General features: G+C 35.8%; 1 protein-coding gene across 3 annotated transcripts in view; it reads left to right on the top strand.

Annotated features, from left to right (window-relative positions):
- The window catches only part of Dhit (regulator of G protein signaling double hit), a 63682-nt gene that overhangs the window by 38138 nt on the left and 3112 nt on the right, over positions 1-22432 (top strand). For all 3 annotated transcript variants that reach the window (XM_017615619.1, XM_017615676.1, XM_017615747.1), the window contains 2 exons: positions 17917-17997; positions 18074-18135. In XM_017615619.1, coding sequence (XP_017471108.1) covers positions 17917-17997; positions 18074-18135 — 143 coding nt within the window. The remainder of the gene's footprint in view (positions 1-17916; positions 17998-18073; positions 18136-22432) is intronic.

The following is a 22432-nucleotide window of genomic DNA, read 5'->3' as shown; positions in this document are numbered from 1 at the left end:
CGAGTTAACTTTTAATATTTACTTGTACAGCAATTGTGAACTTTAGTCATGCCATTTGTAAAATTCTATTAAATCTGTACAACTTTGCAAATAAATGTCATTTACTGCTGACTTTTAAACTGTCAACTGAATAACACCAACAAAATAAGGGAGGCACTCCGAGAAAAGCCAAATGGAAAGGACAAACAAAGTGCGAAATTGCCGGATTTCAATTATACATATTTATGTATAAGAAAAAGCTACAAATTAATGTTTCACAACCACTTACACACTAACAAATAAGTGGTGTATATACTATACACAGAAACTTTTACTTAACGAAGTACTACGCATATGTATGTAATTATGTATATAAAAGAAAAACAGTATAGTATACAAGATACCCATAGAGCTATGCGCCAACTGATTTGATTGAATCTAACCTGTAAAGCGCCCAGAAGCAAGCACAAACGCTTTAACCACAAATGTTACGTATACGCAGTGGGGGGAGCGCTGTGCTGTGCTATACTCAATGAGCGAAGAAGCGCATTGCAATGCCGCTAAAGAGACAAAGAGAGTAGTAGGAAACTGAAAATGAAGATGTAGGCAGGCAGTTTAGCGGGTGAGCGGTTGAGCGGTTGACTGAAGTTTAGTGGCTGACTGCTTGGCTTGGCACTGAGAATGGGACTGAGAGGCACGGCCGTCAGAATAGCAGCACCGTTGTTGTAGGGTCCCAAGTGATCAAATTTTCGTTGAACTTTTGTGCTAGCACTTCTTTGCCATTCATTAAATGTAGGCAGATCAAGTAGAGGTCAGGTTGGTGTTGTGTAGGAGCAAAAAATGAAATGACATTAACGGCTGACACTGAAAAATTTGTGAGCTTAAGCTTAAAATCTGTATACACACGGCCGTATTTATGAAAACGGGACTCAAATATCAGTATTCGGCATATTGCTTGCTTTATTGCAAAGCCTGTAGTCGCAGAGAAATACAACAATAATCGAGCAACAGACTGAGGAAAGTAAAAACAAAAACGGCTGGGAATTTTTTCCTTTGACGCATACATATGTACGCACATTGCTGTAGCTAAAAGCACACAGCTGGTTTGGATACTGTTTAAATTTTTTATTTTATTTTTTGTCTATCTACTCTATCTTTCACCACTACTCACCTCAAGTCAACTCAACTCCATACTAGCTTTTGCACGCATCAAAGCATTTGTTGTGCGGTCATGGTCGTTCATTGTAGCTGCACACCTACATACATGCTCAACTACGTACTTATACATACATACACATGCACATATACATATGTATGTATATGTATGCGTGTAGAAAATTGTTTGTATCTGACATGGTCGCAGTCACAGCCATAGTAGCAGCAGCTGTCGTTGTAACTTGCTTTTTCGTCGTTTCACGTACAGCTGCTGTCATAGATGAGCCGTGCGAACCGTAGGATGTCCATATAAAAGCAAGAATGGAATGGCAAGTACGTGTGGGTGTTCAAAAAGGCTTATAGTAATGTAATTTCAATGCGCACAAGCATACACATATACACAAGCGAACGCTTTAGTTAGTAACAAAAAATAAGACAAACATTGCGCGATGCCAAAAACCGCAACATAGCACAGCGTTGAGTTCAGCAGCTGAACTGATTCATTCATTTAATTTCATGCGCAAAAATTTTATGTATGTACATACATAAGTATTTATGTAGAAATTTAGTGTAAATTGTATGTATGCTTGTTGTAACGTAGCGTATGACTGTGTAGGTGCGCTAGTTAATATGTGTGTAGTATTTATGTATGTTGGTAAAATCAGTTGAAATGAGTACTAGTATAGATATAACTTCGTATTCAGTAATATCTTTCCTGCTAAATCAGGCTTTTGTCAAACAATTACGCATACGACATGGGGTGCCGCTGTTGTTTGGAAGCTCTAGTTACATCGCGCATTTCTTTCTTTTGTGCCTTGTACTAAATTTGCATTATGTACTTTTAGTAATAACATTATGACTTTCCTAATTGCTCCAATCAGATTAGACATATACCATATTAGCCTAACCTCCTTTACTCCCCACACCTTCCACTCACTCCTACTCTCAACTCGCTTGCTTTCCAGCGCTGCTTTGCTTCACGCGTCTGCTGGCGACTTGGAATGAAATTGGAAATCAGCGCAGGCGACGACTGTTTGGAAAATGCTGCGAATGTGTTTGGGGGAATTGTACGCTCGCGAATATGTTCCAGTGAAATTTTACGCTCATTTGTGTGTGTATTTTGAGAGTGGCATGAGATGCTATGTTTCTATGCTTATGCTGCCAATAAAAGCTGCATTTTCTTTAACGAGAAAATTTTGTTTTATGGTTGCCAATAGCGCAAAGTTTGTGGAAAAAGTTTTCATAGCAGAAATAGTTTTGGTGAGCGCTTTTTTTAAACATTTTTTTTTTTGGTTGAAATTTTGCAAGTCCAAAGACCTGCTGTGGGACTCTGGAAATCACTACGTGAAATCAGCAAATTCTGACAGTATGAGGTTTATGTAAGTAGGTGTTGCATATTTTCAGGCACACCTGCTTTTCGTTTAGAGAAACTCGAATGCGAAATTTGAGCGTAGTAACTGAGGAGCATATCTGTTCTTTCCATTAAAATATCCGGGAGTACTCAACAGTCATGTGATGGTTAGCACCAAACGATGTTTAGAACAAAGTCCATAAAATACATACTGTATGTGGATGGAGGCAATTTGCCTACTAGGAATCATATATGTAATACTTCTATATTGCCAGTAAGCTAACTTCTCAATGTGTAAGCATTCCGAAATCAAAGTGAGACAGTCTAGTACCGTTTTTGTCAATGTATTGTGTACTTGAGTGCCGTTTTTGTATATGTGTTGTGTACATGTTTATTTATAAACGTGTGTGTTCCTTTTCTTTCGTACGTGTTTATTGATATATCTGTACTGTAGTGTTTTCGGACGGTACTAGCTCTTACTGCCAATATAGGAGTATTACATATATGCTAGGAATATCGAATTTCATATTTTTACCAGAGAAAAGAGACAGCGTTTTTATGTGAATTTCAAAAGTGCCAATTCAACTCATGCAAGGATATGTAGTATGAGGAATAACAAATCAATACCAAAACTAGCTTATTTACTCGTTTAAGGTTGCCACCTATTCGAAATTAGTTACAAATTAATTAAAACATCATAATATGGATATCAAATGGAAGGAATTTTAAAGATGCCTAATTTAAAAATATCTTTAATAGGGTTGCCACCTATTTTGAATCACATATTTATTTAATTTTTTGCTTGGAAAAAAAGATAAAATATTAGTATTCATGGGTACCAAGAGAAGGTTCTTAAACAATGCGTTCCCTAAATCCAAAATGTTATCCTTTAGGATAATAGTGTATGGTTGCCACTTATTTTCGACTCTACACAATTTATCTAAACCATCGAATATGGATTTCAAGTGAAAAGTATTGTTGAGCGCTTTGATCAGGAAATATTTTCCATCAGGGTTGCGACGTTTCTATGTAATAATTTTTTAATTTGTTAATTTCAATGGGCATTTTTTTTTATGTATACACAGTACATATACGCTCAAGATATATGCCATTCATTCTAGCGTATTTCGGAATAGGGTTGCCACCTAAATTTTGCGAGTAATGAATTTACTTAATAGATATCGAAATCCAATTTTTTTTCTATTTCCAAAATATTTTTTTAAACCTATCCAAATCTTGAAAACTTTAAAAAGTATATGCACTCCGGGCAAAGCTCGGTCAACCTGGTACTATGCATTTATTACCACTACTTGCCAAAAATAAACTTCGCCAGATTTATAATATCCATGTTCACATTATACTTAATGTAGATCCTCGAAGAAATATCAGGCCAGCGTTTGAGCACTACGTTTGGAAAAAGCCTTCTCCTCCGTTGAAAGCTTCCACCGAAATCGTTACATGAAATCTTTAGCGTGTAAATTACCGTAGCACCTAAAGACTGACGCTGGGGAGGAAGAGTACCATATAAAATGCTGAAAATTGTTACCTAGAGTCCGCAAAAAGTGGAGCAAAAAAAAATCGATGTAGTAATGCGAATGGCGTGGAGGCGTGGCTGGTCGCCAATCCACAGATTTTTTATATTTCCGCGTTCTTATGCAAAAATAAATCCAACACCAAATTTTTGCTATTTTGGAGCATCTTTACTAGTCCTTGCCATATATTAGAATACAAAATTAGCTATGCAAATTTGTGGGCATCGCAGTTGTTCGATTTTCAGCATATTTATGTCTTCCTAGCTTAATCCAAGTTACAAACCCAAGTTCATTGAATTCAGATAATATTTTCCGTATCCGGCAACTAGTGTAGTGGGCGTGGTAGTTACCCATTTTTAACAGTTTTCCAACATTTTAGTTCTATAGTGAAATGTTTCAAATAGCAAATTTCAGCAAAACCGAGATACGCTAACTACCTTTTCCTGGACTATCTTATACGCGGTATTGGATATGCGCGCTAAGCGACGACATCAGCGACTGTTTGTCAATGAGTTCAATTACACTGTAGGGACAATCTTAAGTTTTGGTTTGATAAAAAAAACGCCGATACACGTAAGTTGAATATTGGGTCCTAGATTATGGCTTTGTATTCCTTTTTTACAGTTCAAGATAGTTTCATTTTAATAAAAAAAATTCAAACGCTAAAAAGGAGAAAATATTTCAAAAAACAAGTAATTTTTAGCAAAAAAAACCTACTTAAAAAAATATATACATATATATATATATATACATATATATTTCATGATCCACTGATCGGATCTAAACCAGATTAGAATGGGACCACCTCTGAGGCACTACCTTTCCAACACAAAACTCCTCCTTTTTTGGAATTCGGTTAAAAATGAATCTACTAGTCATGAAAATCGTAGGGTAGAGAAACAAGTTGTGAATGATCAAATGTACTAAATGTGCAGTTTTTTTTTGTATGGAGTAGAATCAAGAAATTATGTTACTCATACGCCATATCGTACATGGCCGTATTCGTACCTGGCCTCATGTCAGTGTTTTCATTGTTTTTCATTCGCATTGCATACTTAAAATGAATATATCCTGGAAAAATTACTGGATCTAGAACAGCGTACGTAATCTACGATCCAAATTAAGATTACGTGTCTCGGCATATTTTTGTCATTTTAGCGTCCCTAGAGTGTAATAAGCAAACTCAGTTTATTAAAAAAGGAGAATAAAAACAAAGCTCGAGTAAAAAAAGAACGTTTAAGAAAAAAATGAAGTTTCTCTTCTTCCGCGCGCAGCGCTTACACGCACTCATTTTATTTTCTTATTTTTGGTAAAAAATATTTTCAAATGGCAACACCTCCCACTCATTAATAGTAAAAGCTCTTACATGGCGCTCACAACAACAACATCTATAACATCGTAAGCTTTTACCTGTCGCACATTTCATTCATAAAAATGCGAAACCATAAATGAAAAGCTCCCGAAGGTACATCGTTGAAAAGTTTGACAAAGCCTCGTATGATTCTGGGCGAGTACTTTTTTGTTTTTAATGACATGAGGAACTTTTTTTTTGGTATTTTTCGGGACTATCTATACTTGAATAAGTGTGCATAGCATTGCGCATACTTACACTGTCTCTCTCAGTTTGGCTCTGCCTCTGTCTGCCGCTCGTATGAATGTGAATGTATACACATAAGCGCATAGGCATGTGTGTGCTCACTACACTACACTTGCTTGTACTTTTCCGTCCATGAACTATGACAGCAATTTTTATTATTTGACAATAATGTAGCGACAGAAAGCATTGCAAATGCTGGCAAATATTTTAATTATTCATGTTGAATGCGGCACAGACAGACGCAGGACACTGGGGAAATTGGTGTTGAGTATGCGGTGTCGTCTTTCCGGATGGTACTGCAGCAAAGTTGCGCACAAGAAAGTAAAAAAAAAAAATAATGATGAAAATGCTGAGGATGTTGCGAGAATTGGTTTTGTATTGTTTTATCACACTGTGACAGTTGAATGATGTGGTTGAAATAAGAGGATAAGGCGTTTGAAAGGCATGTAATGTATTAGTGGAGCAACGCCCCAAGTGTGAAGCGTTAAGTGTGTGGCAAGCGCTTTTTAAGTACATTTGCGTTGAAGAGATTTGGTTAGTTGTAAGCAAATAATGCTCATTTGCTGCAAGAGTGTCATAATATTTTTTGTTTTTTTTAATCTACCTCTTCTTCTGTGGTGTGTAAAAATTTCAAAGCTTTATCATTAGTAACTTTACATTTTAAAGCCGTTTTTCTCCAGTTTTTTTTTGTTAATTTGGATAATGACACCGAGCGTTATATATGTACATGCCTATTTACCTATTACAGGTATGCATATGCTCATAAATTTTTATATTCATTCGACTAATTTTTAGGTTGCATGCTTATTTTTTTATTGCCGCAACATTGCTTCTATAAGCTGCCTGCTTAGTGACTTTCCGTGCCATGGCTTGGTGCCTCGCATGTCTCCTACCTCTTCTTGTTGAATGCCTTTGGGGCATCTCGCATGCCCATGCCGTGCCGGCTCTCATTAGTTGGTAGCGCCTCAAAGGCATCCGCGCATACTTAACTCAACAATGTTGGTGGCTGTTTTTGTTTATATCCCTTGAAATTGTATATACAATAAAATACCAAAAAAAAAAAAAAAACAACCTGAGTAAGCCACACATAGCAACGAGTGCGCCACACAGTGTTGCCACACATGGGCTTTTCCTACCAAAACTGGTAGTTTTTTTTTCCATTAGGTAGGTGAGTAGACTTGATTGGATTTTGGTAGGTTTCGTGACAATGAGTAATAGTTATTTGCAAAAAATAGAAAATATGTATCGCCAGACATTTTAGTAACCTGTTTACGCGAATGTTTCACCGGTGCGTTCATATAACGGTGGCCGCAAACATGGAAATACATATATATTGTTGCCAATATACAATATGAACATCCGTATATAATTTATGGGGTGCTTGGACCAAGATTCCATAAAAGTCTGCCAACGGGCTCGTACCCAACCATATTCCAGGCGGAGATCGTCGCAATCGAAGTCTGTGTTCGCGAATGTCATCCTAGAAGGCAAATGAGGCCAAAATAAAAATTATATCGGATATTCAGGCAGCATTAAAGGCCATAGACTCTTTTAAATCGGCATGAAAGGCTTGTGGACTCTTGAACCACCTGAGAGGCCACAATAGCGTAACGCTGTGGTGGGTTTCGGGATATGAAGGGTTTGAAGGAGGAAAGGGATGACTGCTTCGCAAAGCGTGGAAACCAAATGCGCGTGTATGGTCCCGAGCTATGCTTTAGGAGCTAGCTGGGAATAATCGCAGATTGCTATCAACTGGCGGAACTCAAAGAAAATAAGACAATCAAAGAGATTCATAGCTCCTTCCAGGAGGAACTTCGAAAGACACCTTGAACTTAGAACTCCTACTAGCTCCCTGAAGGCACACTGCATGTTAACGAACCATTTGAATTAAATGGGTCTTTCTTTAGAGACGGACTGTAGGTTTTGTGCGCTGGTGAAGGAAACCCCAGAGTATATTTTAGCTGCCTGCTCACGAATCATGAATCGTAGTTTGATACATCTTCGAGAACGATTGTCTTCTCTATCTAAAATTTGGAACATGGAGTCATCCAAAGTGCTGAGCTTTTTGAATAGCTTAAGATTGGAGTGATTGCAATTAGGATTTAGCGCAATATATCTTCTTACGTCTCAGCGCGAGTAGCTCCGACTTAATATTAGTAATAATATCGTCACTAGATACGAAAGAAGACTCTCGGACGGCGAAAAAGGACGCGTGAATATAATTTACGGAAAGATACGCTTGAGAAAATTTCGACGAAGAAAGTCGAATAAACATGGATTCAACATCATTCCGGAAAAATTCTTTGTTACACTCGCATACATACTTCGCTGTCAAAAAGTTAACGCGTCTTTCTTTGCCGTCACCTATGTTAAGAGTCTTTCTTCGCCGATTTTTTTTATGCGTCTTTTTCGCTGTGAGTAAGGAGACATACATTTGGATAAGTCTGTGTAGTGAAAAGAATTGTTATGCGCAGTTAATTTGTTTTTATTGTACTAGCTGTGTTTTAGTTTTACTAAATATTGGCTGCGTTTCTTTATACATTCCGGATAATCCCATTTCACAGCCGGAATAAACAGAATGCGTTTGAAATATACGTTCACATATCATCAGGAACGTTCTAAAGAATAAGTAAACAAAAAAGATTATTTCAAACGTTCAGAATGAATAAAGAAATGCAGCCATTATGTTATCTATGTTTATAATAAATTTGACATTGAAAAAAAAAATATTACAAACTCAAAAAAAAAAAAAAAAAAATGTTTGGTAGGTTTTAGTTGGATATGGTAGGAAATTTTGGTAGGGGAAAAAATATTTGTCTGTGGCAATACTGGAGCCACATTTGGCCTCTTCGCACTCACACACACAAACGTGCTGTTGTTTTCATTGCTATTTGCCAACATTTTAACTCAACGCTCGATTTTAATAGGACTCAGTTGAATTTTTTCGCTCGTCCAGCAAACGCGTTCATCTAACCGCAAAAAGCAAAGAATTTATTAGCATTAAAGTTCGTGAGTTGCGGTGCCTTTGTTCATACGCGACCCGCTGTTTGTGTGTGTGTGTGTGTATGCGTGCACTAACTTGCGGACGGTTATCTACAAACTTTTGTGCTTTAAAATTTTAGTGGCTATTTTGCGTATTTTTTTTGTTTTTTTTTTTTGTTTTAGTTTAGTGGTGTGCTGAGCATAATTTTCACAAAAATGTTTGCGGTGTGATTATAAAAACATACGTAATTTCGCACATAAGTATGTTATACGTATGTAGTAGCGAAAGAGTTTTGCTAACAAAAGCACTCGCAAATTCGCTACAACTTTATGCCTGTCCGCTAAGCAGCTGCGTGTGTAATTAACTAATAGAATTTTCTCATTTTGTTGACTTACATACATGTATGTACATACATATATTCGCGCAAATTTATTATGCGGGTACAATATTATGGCTTTGCTGTCTCTAATCACTCGACTACACCAAAGTTGGACATGAGTCTTCACCGGCGGACGGTGACACATTATGTGCGCAAGAAGTTTGGGTAATCGACTTTCTGTGCTGGACATGAATGTTGTTATTGTTGTTGTGCTACTTGCTGTTTTGCTGCTGTTGTTGTTTTAAGTTATATCTGTCTATAAAAATTCCATGTGAAAGCTTTTGTGTTTATAAGATTTGAATGCAATCACTGACAGCACTACCCTAAATACTTATGTATGCGTCACCCTTTATTTATTTACTCATTTTCCTACACAAGTTGGCTTAAATTGTCTTTCGCTTGTTATGTGTATCTAAATTCTTTATTTGACTGAAAATACATTAGAGTGCTTCACTCACCATACAAAAAAAAAAAAAAATCGGAATTGTTTCTTCCAGTGAAAATATAGTTTTTGAAAATACCGCCAAAAAACGGATTATCTTATAAAGAAAATAAGTTCTTAAAATGTCTACAAAAATGTTTAAAATTTTAACCAACGAAATCATAATAAGATTTTGGGAGGCATTTTCAATTCGGTTTAGCTTACTTGTTTTAGGTTTTTTTGGTGAGGCACCCTAGTGAACATATTTTATATCTAAAAAATTTGTTAACATGTACGTATGTATGTATGTACATATATACATTAGGCTCTCACAGAAAATAATGTGAAAAAATTGTTTCCTTCATAAGTTGCTTCTGCGCCATACACAAGCTGCATGATTTCGAAAAATTAAGAAAACTTGGCTGGGAGGTTTTGTTTCATCTACCTATAGCCCAGATTTTGCACTCTTATCCTCCCTTAATGATGTTAAGATGACTTCAAAATAGGCCCGTTAATATCCCATAAATAGTTTTTCGTCCAGATACTCAGAATTTCTGCAGTGCTGGCTACTGATCTAAATGGCACGTATGTTTTTTGTTTAATACAGTTCATTTGGAATTTCAATGTGAGATGTCGGTGAGTGGACTCAAAGCGGCACCTCTCGAAAACCTACCAAATGCTTATGTCCCAACAACTGTAGATGCACGAATGCGGTATGGCAGTTAAGAAAGACGAAGAGCTCTAGAATAGTGTACTAGCTGACGTTGTGTCCCTGAACGTCAAAATTTTTTTTTACAGTGTATTGAACTTTTGTCTATTTGGCCTCAAGTTGATGTAAATTATTTGAAAAATCTTGTATAAAACCATGATAAAAATATAGGAAGGTGGAACCGCTGAGAGGAATTTTTCAAATTCTTGACGTTTGCAAGCAATTTAATTTTGAAATTTTACACACAAACTCTAACAAATATTCTCATTTTCAATCTTAAACAACAAAAACTTTGAACAATTTATTTTTTTTACTCTCAATTTTATGTGATTTTAAAATGCTGGCAAACTTAAAAAAAAAAAAAATAATGGCCGATGAATTGAGAGAACGACTTTACGATACTATGTTTTTATCATGAAAAAAACTACGTTAATCTTGTCTTTTAGAGTCTCTAGTAAAATTTAATGGCGACAATCCAAGTGTTTAAAACGCTTTTCACGAATTCAGGTTTTTCGACTTAGGCGCTTATTGCTTATAGCTACCGATTTTTAAATCATATGACTTTTAAGTTATTTAAGTCATACTCGCAGTAAGCGTGTTAGCTGACTGACAACTACGGGTATATGAGCACGAGTTGTTATTTTTACTTTTTTAGAATATGTTTTTTAACTTTTTATAAATGACTTTTAGGGAAATTTTTGGAAAATGGGCGTGGCACCGCCCACTTACGCCTACATATGTGTATCTCGGTACCCTGTTTATCAATTTCTATTAAACCCGGCACATTTAGCAACCTTGGCGTGTAGGTGATCCCATATTCGAACTTCGTCAGACATATCTTCAAAATGATAATATAAAATTTCGATCTTCCTTTTATTTTTCCTCAATTTGAAAAATTTGTGAGGTGCAGAAAGCAAAATAAAATCTTGTATGAGGATATTTTAATAGAAACTTTTTTAAAGAAAACAATCACCCGATTACATCTGCATATGTTTTAAACTAGTTTCAAATTAACTTTTTCTAGCTAACTACAAGTTGTATACTTTATAGAAACCCCTTAAAATATCTAACTAAAAGTTGGGTATTTTTTATAAATTGATAACTTTTTTTCTGCAGGGTATGCTTGCATTCCCATACTTACATACACATACACATGTATACATGTCCACAACTATGCGCCCATATTATGTATTTTGTTTGTGACACTTGTAATTGTTAAACGTGAAGTCAGTGAACATAATTACATTTGTCTTGTTGCGTTCTTGGGTGTAAATTTTCCATTGTTTATTTGTTTTTTCACTCGAGGGGATTAGCGTTTAACGAATGCGTATGGCTTTAATTGAAAATACTTGAGTGCATTATTGTCGTCTATGGCTCAGAAGTTTAAGTGGTGGAGTGCTGGCGCTATTTAGAATTTCAACATATGTACTTGTTCAAATGTTGAAAGTGCCTGAGAAAATATTACCAGGAGTATGAAAAAATTTTAGCATTAGAGACAATCGTTAATATATTTATGTATGTCGACAAAGTAATATATGTACATTAGGGCGGGTCGATTTGTAGGGGCCCAAAAAAATTAACAGAGGCAAATTGCGACTATGATTATTTGGGTAATTTCAAGCATTTTTGCCCAAGAAACTATAGGTCTAAAATCAATTTCGAGCCAGACATTTGAACATTTTTAGCTATTTAAAAATTGATATTGCATTATGAGAAAGTCAGATTTCGTGAATTTTCGTAACAATGTTGTCGGTTTTCGGAAAAAAGGTACGGAAGCGCCCTCTGGCGGCTCTCAAATGTAATGCCCTAATGTACATACATACATACGTATATCAATAATGATGGCTTTAATTGCGTAGCTGAATGTCCATATAAGTGAAGATATTGGTATTTTTTGATAACAAAAAAATTACCATAGAAAAATATATCGATAACATTGTCGATAAATATATCGAAATCATTGGCGATAAATATATCGAATCCAAAACTGATAAATATGTCGATAATATTACCGATAAATATATATATAGAGCCCAATATCTATAAATATATCGATAACAGTACCGATAAATAAATCAATAAAATTGACGATGAACTCTTTCGTTGTTTTTAAATAATTATCCCGCGATCAATTGTCAATTAAAATTCCTCATGAATTGCATACCTTCTGTTGTAGATCTCGTGCAATACAACCAACGCACCACTTGCAACAAGTAAAGGTATATAAATACGTAGCTCAAAACTATACACACATACATATGTACATAATATTTATGTATATCTTATTCTACTAGCTAGCTGCAGATTTCAGTATAAATAACCATATGCCTGTTGTCAAACTTTCATAAATATTTACATACGTATGTATGTATGTATGTGTATGCAAATAAGTTTGGATCCTTCTCAAGCGCTATGTCAATATTGTCCTTTCACGTGCCAAAACAATAACAACAGCAACAACAACTTGTCCTGCAAAAACACTAAAAACAATAAACAAAAAGAAAAAACATCAGCGCTTTTGAGAAGCACACAAATGGCACTAAGCCACTTATGTATACATATACATATGTATATGGTCACATAACAAATACAACTGTTGGTGACAGTCAAGCACTCGTGATGATGAGTAGTCCTATCCAACCTATCCGCACTCAGTAAGCCAGTATTATGTAGGCTTGCGGCCGTCAAGCCGGCGCTTGTTGACGTTAGCTTCCGTCAGAGACGCTTGGCTTAGCGCGGGCACTTGTGTTTTGTAGCTACATACATACATACTTACATACGTATACATATGGTATTTGTTCAGCCGTCGCTACCGCCGCCGTTGCCACGTCTTCCTCGTAGTCGCCATTGTTATTGTTGGTTGTTGTTGTGGCGCATTTTGTTTGGTGCGGACCAATTTGTATGCGGCACACCATTAAGCGCGTCACAGTCAAAAGGCCGACTGTCGATTGGGAACTGTGCGGTCTGTGGCAGCCAAGTTGGCTACTAATTATGCAGTTCAACCAACAAAATACTGTTGAAATATTTGGGCGACGGGGCGTATGAGTAACTAGTCGTATATAATTAATAATAGATTTGCCATTGGGCGCTTGTGGTGGTGGTCAAGGTTTGATAAATGATTTCTTGTGCTCGCTCAGTGATTGTTGAGTGTAATGCTTTAATGATTGGCAACAACAAACAATAGTATAGCTTAGTAATAGTGCTGTGCATATGCTTGACTGCAGGAAGCAGTCAGTGTGTTAATGCGTCAAATGATTGATGAACTCGAACAGCAAGGAAAAGCAATGAAACGAAAAGAAAACATTTTTAATAGTGTGACCAAAAAATCGAACTGCATGTCCCTGTGAGAGCTCGCTGGCAGTGTTTTTTTTTTGGTGATACCTGTGGCAGTCGTTATGAGTGAACGCTGGCGTAGTTTGATAAAAAAATTGAAACAGAGGTATGTATTACCGACGCGCAGGTGACGGGAATAATTAATGCGAATAAAAATAGTTTTTATTTGCAAAATATGTATAAAAAAAAACACTAACAAGGAATTCTTTTGACTGCAGTTCAAGGCAAAAATCAATGCGGTTAAAAATAAATGTAAAAATAGACGCTTTTGGTTTGTTTTTGTTTATCGATTTTGGCATTGGTAGCATACTAGTCACTAAGTCAGACAAATCGATGAAATTATAGATAAATTCTTATCTATAAAAACAAAACTTCTGTCACAAAGAAGAAAACAACACATATGACTGGTGTTGATGATGTTGAAAAAAGTGGGTACAGAGCAAACAAAAACAAAAAACACAAACAAGTAAATATAAATAGGCCGAAATCTAGGGAAAACGTGTTGAGAATGATAAGAGTATAAAAATAAACTTGTTTGTATCTAAATAGCAGAAGTACGCTCAACACTCAATGCGATGTGATTGTTATATGGAAAAATAATAAAAACAAGCAAAGAAGTAAACGTTTGGGAAAACCGAATTTTATATATCCGGCGCAGATTTTAAATATCGGGTTTTTACAGGAACCATAAAAAAATGTTTACTTTAAAATAATTGTAAAATCGTTATTTTTTACTTATGTTTTTACGATAATTTTTAATCAGTTTTTGATATTTTTTTCGATAAAAATAATCATTATTCTATGATTTTTAATTGTTATTTTTTTTTTTAATTTTCCGATAATTAGAGCGTTATTTTCAGATTTATTTATTTATTTATTTTTTTATTTTAGATCATTAAATTACATCGGCTACAAAACGGTTATTATGAAGGCTTACTTTAAAATCACTGCAAAAACGTTATTTTTGTATTTATATTTTTACGATTATTTGTAATGGTCACTTAATTTTATTGTTATCTTTTTGATAAAAGTAATCATTATTCTATGATTTTTATGATATCTTAAGCGATGGTCAAAATAAACGCGATATTTGGTATGTGTATCGAAAAGTCAACCTGATGCTGTCATTATCGTCAATTTGTAAGAGGACTAACCTCAAAAGTGTTTTTATGAAAGGATTCTACTGTAGTAGTAGTAGTAGTAGTACTAGTGTAGATTCCTAATTTGCTAGAAATAAGGTCATAGGATTCTTCAACATTCCTGAACAAATGAACTCAATTCGGTTTTCGTAAAGGTCATTCAACACGAGATGTGCCAACTTGAGTGGTGTCGGCAGTTCGGAATCACAATTAAAATGTCTTCAATTCGGCTAGCTGAAATAAAATAATGCTGGGCCTTTTTTTGCTTACATTCTGAAAATTGTTCGGAGCTATTGCTCGATTCGAACATTTCTGTGCAATGCCGAAGTGAGCGAATAGCTGAACATAATTTCACCGATATTTTTCATATATTTCTCCCTCCACAAGGAAAGTTTGCAGCTTTCGCTGCTGACCTAGCACTTTTGTTAAACGGTAAGCATTTTGTGAAAATAGAAATGAAGCCAAATTCTGCAATAGAAAAAAATGCATCTGTGGATGCTTAAGATAAGTCTACCTATACCGGTAGAAAAGGCAGAAGCATTGGAAGGAAATCAGGGTCAGTAGAGTTTACAGTGCAGGGCCGACGCATCAATACAATCCTGTGGAAACATCAAGAGCAGTTATAGAAGTAATTATCGGCTATAGATAAAATTTTCGACAATACGCTGAATGCACAACTCGAAGTTCCCGAAAATTGCAGCTATTTCACTTAAAGGTTTCTAACAATATTTCCATCCTGCTTGTAGCAATGTCGCTTTTTGAGGCTGCAATACAGTGCAGCGTAAGTTGCGGAAAATTTCCACCCGCGATAAGTAATGGTCGAAGAGGTGCGGCCGTTTCGTCGTTATACAAACAGAGAACGAAATGTGCACCGAATTCCAACGAATGACTTTTAACACCAAATTTATCCGGTTGCTTTGAGTATTTAGCTCAATTTACTTTAAGAAATTGATAAGAGTTGGGACTTCTTTCCCACAGTTATTTACTGGCTCTCTAAAAGCGCTGCTAAGCCTTTTGGCCTTGCCCGATATACAAAGCTATTTTAGACTAAGTTAATTCTTTCTCGGTTGGATGCTTCCGGCACTACTGTGTACTATGTTTTTTGGCAAGAAATTTCCGTCATCCCTTCTAAGAGCTGTTGAGTAGCTAAGTGGTTCCGATGTAGTCCCATCTTCTTCGGCATTTTTCATTCTGTATGTAGGAAATTCGTGACAAAATACATGACACTTATTTAGTTAAGACACTGTGGTTTGTACAGCGAGTCACCTTCGGTAGAATAAGGGGGGCACTTCGCACTAGCTTCTGACGATACCAAAGTTAATCCCGTTCCGGCATCGGCTGCGTTCAGACCTTGGAGATTGGGTCTCGTGATATTGGAGTCGATGCTTCTAGATATCTAAGATTTTTGTTCTGATAGTCTAGTCGAAATCAGTCCTTTCTCTACACATAGCCTCAACAAAGTTGAGAGGATGGGAAACAGTAGTTGGAAGAGCTCAACCCGAATTTAGGCTTCCGGATCACTGTAGTGTAGGCATTTCGCTGCTATTGAGAAAGTAACTAATTATTTTCTTGTTAGACTTATATGGATATTACATTGCCTTAAATGTGCACAGGGAATCGGTTGGCCATGAAAAGTACTCTTGAGACAATCTAATAGGGAAGAGAGAGGGTGTGAGCATGTTTGAAAACCTCTAAACTACTCTTGGACAGATAGGTCTCATGTTAGCTCTCAGCGAATACTGAGCTAGAACAAGAACAGGTGTAGGATATTTCTGCCCCACAGCGAAACGAGAATGATCAATGGAGCTTCTTGGGCTCGCAAAGCCACAATACATACTTTAATTCTGGTTAGTATTTTGACAAGATACTACTTATAATGAGATCTTCGCTGCTTCCGCTGTTTGAAAAATAATAAGATAAAAAAATCCAACCAAAACCATTTCTTTAAAGTTGCTCACATCTTTCAAGACCGAGTCTAAAAACTTTACCTCATTAAACTGCTGAAATCTTGTTTTGACCGCAAAAAGCTTAGCAGACACTATTCATAAAGGAAAACTGTTTATGGTGGAATATGCCAGCCTTACCTTGTACTATCACTTTAACCCAGTCCCACCTAGTCTTACCTAATGAAGAAAAAAATATTAAATTGCAAAATTATATTTCCCAAAAAAAAAAGCAATTAATAAGTTTTGCACGCGAACGAGGAAAATAAAGTAAATTTAACTAAATAAGTTAATAAAAGATACATGAAAATCCACTTTCACATTTAGTTTTCCGCACTTGTGTTTGTATGCACATACATATGTATAAAAAAGTACATGTACATTAGACCGTACCACCTTACAAGCAAACAAAAGTTCTAAAAGGTCTAAAGTAGTTTTGCATGGGAATTAAAAAAAAAAAATGTTTCTTTGGCCGAACCATGGCAATACTTTTTTTAATAGTTCTTATAAAATACTCGAAATACCTCCTGAGCAAAAGTTTAATCATTTTTGGTGAGCTTTAATTTACTGACATTAGGGTGGGTGGTTTGTTAGGGTGATAAGAACGGAGATCTGGTGGGTAAGTACTAGAACAGGGTACTTGGGGTACTTTGAACTTTGAAACAAAAAGATTGTCTCCACGCGACAAATAAGTACATCGATATATCATATGAAAAAGATATGACGAAAAATGTAAAAAGGCGAACCTGGACAAATGTGAAAAGCCAAAATTTTGTTTTTTTTAATTGCCTTGCAAAAATATTTCAGACTCAGTGTTCTGACACGCTCTAAAGTACATGCAACAAAAATTGTATATTTCTGGTTTGTATTTGCATGAAAGCTAGATACGAGTGTTTGTGCTTATCGTTAACTTTTACGATCCACTTTTACACAGGAGGGTAATTACAAAATGCATACACGCATACAAGTGCTTCTATGTATTTTTATTTTTTATTTTAATAACAACTCCAGCCATTTCAAACATTCATGCAGAAATGTTTTAAAAGCATACAAACACTACCGGCCATATCGCTCACCCGCGACAGCTGTTCCCATTCTCCAATTCTAATTAAATTCACAATGAATTTATACAGCAGTCAGTCAGTCACTGCAGACGATATCTGTGATTTAGTTTTATGCTAAGTAACCAAACAGCTGGTCACATACGGAATGAGCTTTTTCAGACAGGAAAATTTGTTGAATTTGTGGGCAGATAAAATATGAATAAATGCTATTGTAGATATATTTTGATATAAATAAAAAGATAATAAGAGGAGTTTAATACACAATAGTTTAGTCTGTAAATATATATATGTGCTGTATTAATTTTTGGTGATTTCAATTTCTTCCTTCCAGTTTGGCAATAAAAAATGCGGAAGACAATGCACCAACAAGACGTGATCCAGCGAGCATGGATCTGCTACTGGACGGTGAACAGTGAGTATAAATATCAATATTATTTTAATATGCACTCATAATTATCCTTGTTTTTTAAATTTTGCACAACTCACAGGCCCAGTCTGGAGGAGATAAGAAGTTGGGGCAAAAACTTCGATTTGCTAATGAAAAATGCGGGTGAGTAGACAAATTTATTTATTTAAGAGTAGATAAAAGTAATATCGTGGCGATACAAAATTAAGCGAAGTAAGTGGTCAGGTGAAAAACTCACAGGTGGCCTTAAAAGGAGCTTAACAACCTAAGGCGTGTTTTTGACCTACACATAAGAATTAAGTTCAAATGACTGACTGACTACGTTTTCCTTTTATTTAAAAATTACAGGAATTTTCTCGAAGATGTTGATAAGCAATATTAAGATATTCGTAGATGTCTGTGTAAAGAGTTTGTTGCTCTTCAGATAGTTATCGTTTTCGAGGGAGAAAGTATTAAAAGCCTGAACCCCTTCAGTGTAAGATTTTAGAACGCTAAACCTCTGATTTTTTTTAAATGTTTTCTTAGTACTTTGTCTATAGGTGGTTTGAATATTCTGCTCTACATTTATTGTTATCAAGTTGGTTCCGCCTACTGTTTTGGCGCGACTACTAACACCAAGCGCCTAAGTGCATGCTATGCACTGCTGCATGTGCAAAAATTCCCTTTATGAAATTGATAAAATTTTTGCACATACACTTCTCAATTGCCATATAATTTAATTGTTTTAAGTTATAATTCGATGGCACTTCATATTATGCTCGGCCTGGTCTGATGCATCTTCCTGAGCCTGGACACTGCTGGTGGTAACTAATGGTTACCATTAGCCACAGTGTCTGCCCACCACTTTTTGAACTAGTAAATATTTTGTATTATATAAATTCGTGCATACATCCTGGTTCTCCCTCCCACTGAATTATTCAGGCACTATTCAAAATTTAGCTTCTAATTCGAGTTTCGTCCATTTACAAAATTTTATTTCCGCTTTTCCACTTGTTAGGCTCATCCTTTTAAGCTGATGAAGCCTCATCACTATTGGTATTTTTCGATCATCATTTTTTCGCTGCGGCATTAATAATATCATTTCATGCATCACGGTTCTTCAGTATCATTGGAACTACTATTTCGGGCTTGGCAATGTTACCGAGAGTTTCGTTGAGTTTGCTGCTCAGATTTTTTAGCCATAGACATGCAAAGAACACATCGATAGTTCAGTGAAAGCTCGTCCTATCTCGGATGATGATTCGAAAACGCCCTATTTCAGATTTCCGAAATTATATTGAGATAGTATATTTTTAAATTAATTCTTTAACCATGTTATGAAGTAGTGCTTTCTAAAATCATTCCGCTTCCGAACCTCCAGAATGGCGCATCACTACATACTTTCATAGCAAAGCGACTATTAAATCATTAAAATCCAACGGAACAACGTCCAAAATAGCAATACAATGCCTCAGGACTCTCAGTCTGCTGGCAACTAAATGTTCTTTGGACTCTTGTACGGGTACAGGGACATTTATGGCAACTGCATTGTAAAGAGATGGCAAGGAGAAAATCGCCAGAAAATGCGAAAAACTATTTCGTAGCACATGCTAATAATATGGGCAAGGGCTTAGGTTTTTATAACGAATTGTAGCCAATATTTGCTCCAGATTTTGCTGGTAAATAAGAGCCCTGTGTACATTTTTAGCGCGTAATTTCAAAAATGCCAAATTTTGAGTTGTCACTCTTTTGAAGACGGTGTGCGATATGTGCTCATTTTCTAGGCAGTAAAATTTCGCATAGCAGGCATAGCTGTCCTTTTTTCTACTTAGTTGTCCTTTCTACTTAAGCTATGGAGCAAGGATTAAGAGGATACGATAGCACAGATGGCTGCGGGAATAACTACATACATCTCTGCAAAATTACAAGACTATTTTATAAAGCTTAGTAGTTTGTCAAGGGAATGAAATTGTATCTCTTCTATTCTCAAATAAATTCGACCCAAAAAATGCACCATCTCAGTCTGTCTAAAGCCAGCCTTCTGCAGAAAAAATGCTCTGTACCATCCTCAACCTTCTAACAAGATGCACGTAATGTAGATCATGACGATGGCTGTGGTGACCATCTTTCATCCCCCATGGATGGTGTACCGTAATCAGTCTTGTAGTGCCTTCTCTGTCCGAAAAGGAATTTCATCACCACCCTGTCTGCACTTCTCAGGAAACACCTGCTGCTTCTCAGCAGACATACTCTCTATAAATATCCAATCAAAATAATCTTTAGCTTTTTAATTTATGGATCGTTTTCTGGAGCAACCTAAACTTTTCCCCTCCCGCCTTTCCAGGTAATTGATAAGGTAGAGAGTAGTTCCTTTTCCAAGATGTGGCCCGCCATTAATTCTTTGAATAAAGAAAGCTCCATCACTTCTTGTCTTTCGCTGGTAAAAAAATGTGTTTGTTACCAGGATTATGTATTCCCAATCTATAGGACGAAATATGAGTAGATTTTTCACACGTGACCAACATTTTCACGTAGTGTTGAATGATGCCTACAATCTCCATCGAAGAAGGGAGAATATCAAAAGATATGACAGGTAAACCGAGACTGCAATACGAGATTTCTATCATAAGTACATCTTGAGAGCAGAGCTTTCTAAGCATCGCATATTCAACCGATTATTATATATTTCTCTCACTCTAATTGGAAATATGTTACCACAGAAAATGCACTTAATACCACAGATAAGCCATGGTTACCGGAATAGAATTATTTGGGAGACATAGTTCTTTTTTGCATGTTCTTTTCTGAAATATGGATGAATAGGAAAGCCTGAAAGTTTGGAGCTCTCTTATTATATTTATGTTTGGTGTTACGAGCGCCTTCCGGTTGGGTTTAAGCTGACAAAAAAAAAGTCGGAAAAAACTGCTCGTTACCAAAAAGCCTGTCGAGCTACTTTAAGTGGACAAAATGATTTGATTGTTTACGATACTAATTATATCGTATCTAAACGGTTTTACAATTACCGCATTCACCCCGAAAATATATTTAGGGGATTCACAAGACGTGTTAACCGTCGTAAAATCTTAAGCTTAACACTTGTTTATGTAAAATAGCGGTTAAAATGGTTGGGGGTTGGCTAATTATATATTCTTTATCAGTTTAAAAGAATTTCGGTTTAGTTAGAAATCCCCTAAAACCATTTTAATTAAAAAAGATGTTAACCTTAAGATTTTACGACGGTTAACACGTCTTGTGAATCCCCTAATTATACTTAACGCTTTTTATACAACGTATATATTTACAATTAAGTCAGCTAAACTCGCGGCGACGTTTTCGGATCGCTATTAGCCTGTACTTGCTTATTTATTATTTAACCCATAATTGAAATAAACAGATTAGTGGTATGCCTTGGCGTATGAGTAACCTCTGGCCAAAGTACTGCAATAATTCTCTTTATACCGTAAAAGTTTGAAGAATGAGTTAAAATGCCTATAATTGAAGGTTAATTTTTGGAAATGTATTGTGCTATCACCAAAGCCTTAACCTTTCATGACCTTAATAAATGTCAATGAGGTGACTTCTAAGAGCCTAAATTTATTATTTATTGTTATTGACATACAATTTGGTATTCAAAGAGCCTATCTTTGATTTGAAATACATACATATATTCATAATATCGATATGTCAACAAAAATAAATAAAGCAGAAAGTGTGTCAGTGAGTGAGGTGAAAGCCGAAAACCGAATAGCTTACTGTGACAACACTTCAACAATTGCAATGTAATTGCCTTTTTTTTGCCGTTCCCACCAGACTGTAAACGAATTTTCACTAAGTTTGAGATGTTAAATCAATAGTAGTATCCGATTGCAGATACATAAATATGCAGTTAGTTTTCTTTGTAGTAATTTGCTGGCCAGTTATTTATATATATTTTTTTCGTTTTGGTTTGATGCCTACCTGTCGAGCTTTTTGCTGCTTTGCTCGTTTCATTTGTTTGGGGTTGGTCAAATTTAGCGATATTTAATGGCATTTGGTGCAAATTTGTTGACATTTGTGTTTGGTTTGGTTGTCAACTAGCTTTTGCTCTTGGTCCTTGCGGCTGTGGCCACGTACTTAGTATATTGGTTGCATGTGCCTTGAAATAAAAAGAGAGTGCGATGGTTACACTTACTTATGCAGACTATATTTAGTATAAGAAATCGTGCTCCTTACTTAGTTACATCGTTTGTGCGCATTCGTATGCGTGCTTATTAAACATTTTACCTTACTTTTATATTTATATTTACTTTTCCTTTATGTGGCGCTCAGCTATAAATCTTTCACTACAACTAGTATGTAAATAGTAAAAGCACAATGTAAACACGCGATGTCACTTTCTTTCAACAACTCTATTAGCATAGTTTACTCACCTGTCATTGAGATGGTTCTTCTTCTTCATTATTTCCCGTTTGTAATGCGGCAC

Source organism: Rhagoletis zephyria, unplaced genomic scaffold (assembly GCF_001687245.7).
Source record: "Rhagoletis zephyria isolate East Lansing unplaced genomic scaffold, Rhagoletis_zephyria_1.1 Rzeph_scaffold_00001, whole genome shotgun sequence".
Taxonomy (NCBI): domain Eukaryota; kingdom Metazoa; phylum Arthropoda; class Insecta; order Diptera; family Tephritidae; genus Rhagoletis; species Rhagoletis zephyria.
Note: the sequence above shows the minus strand (reverse complement) of the source record. Positions and strands in the feature narration are given on the sequence as shown.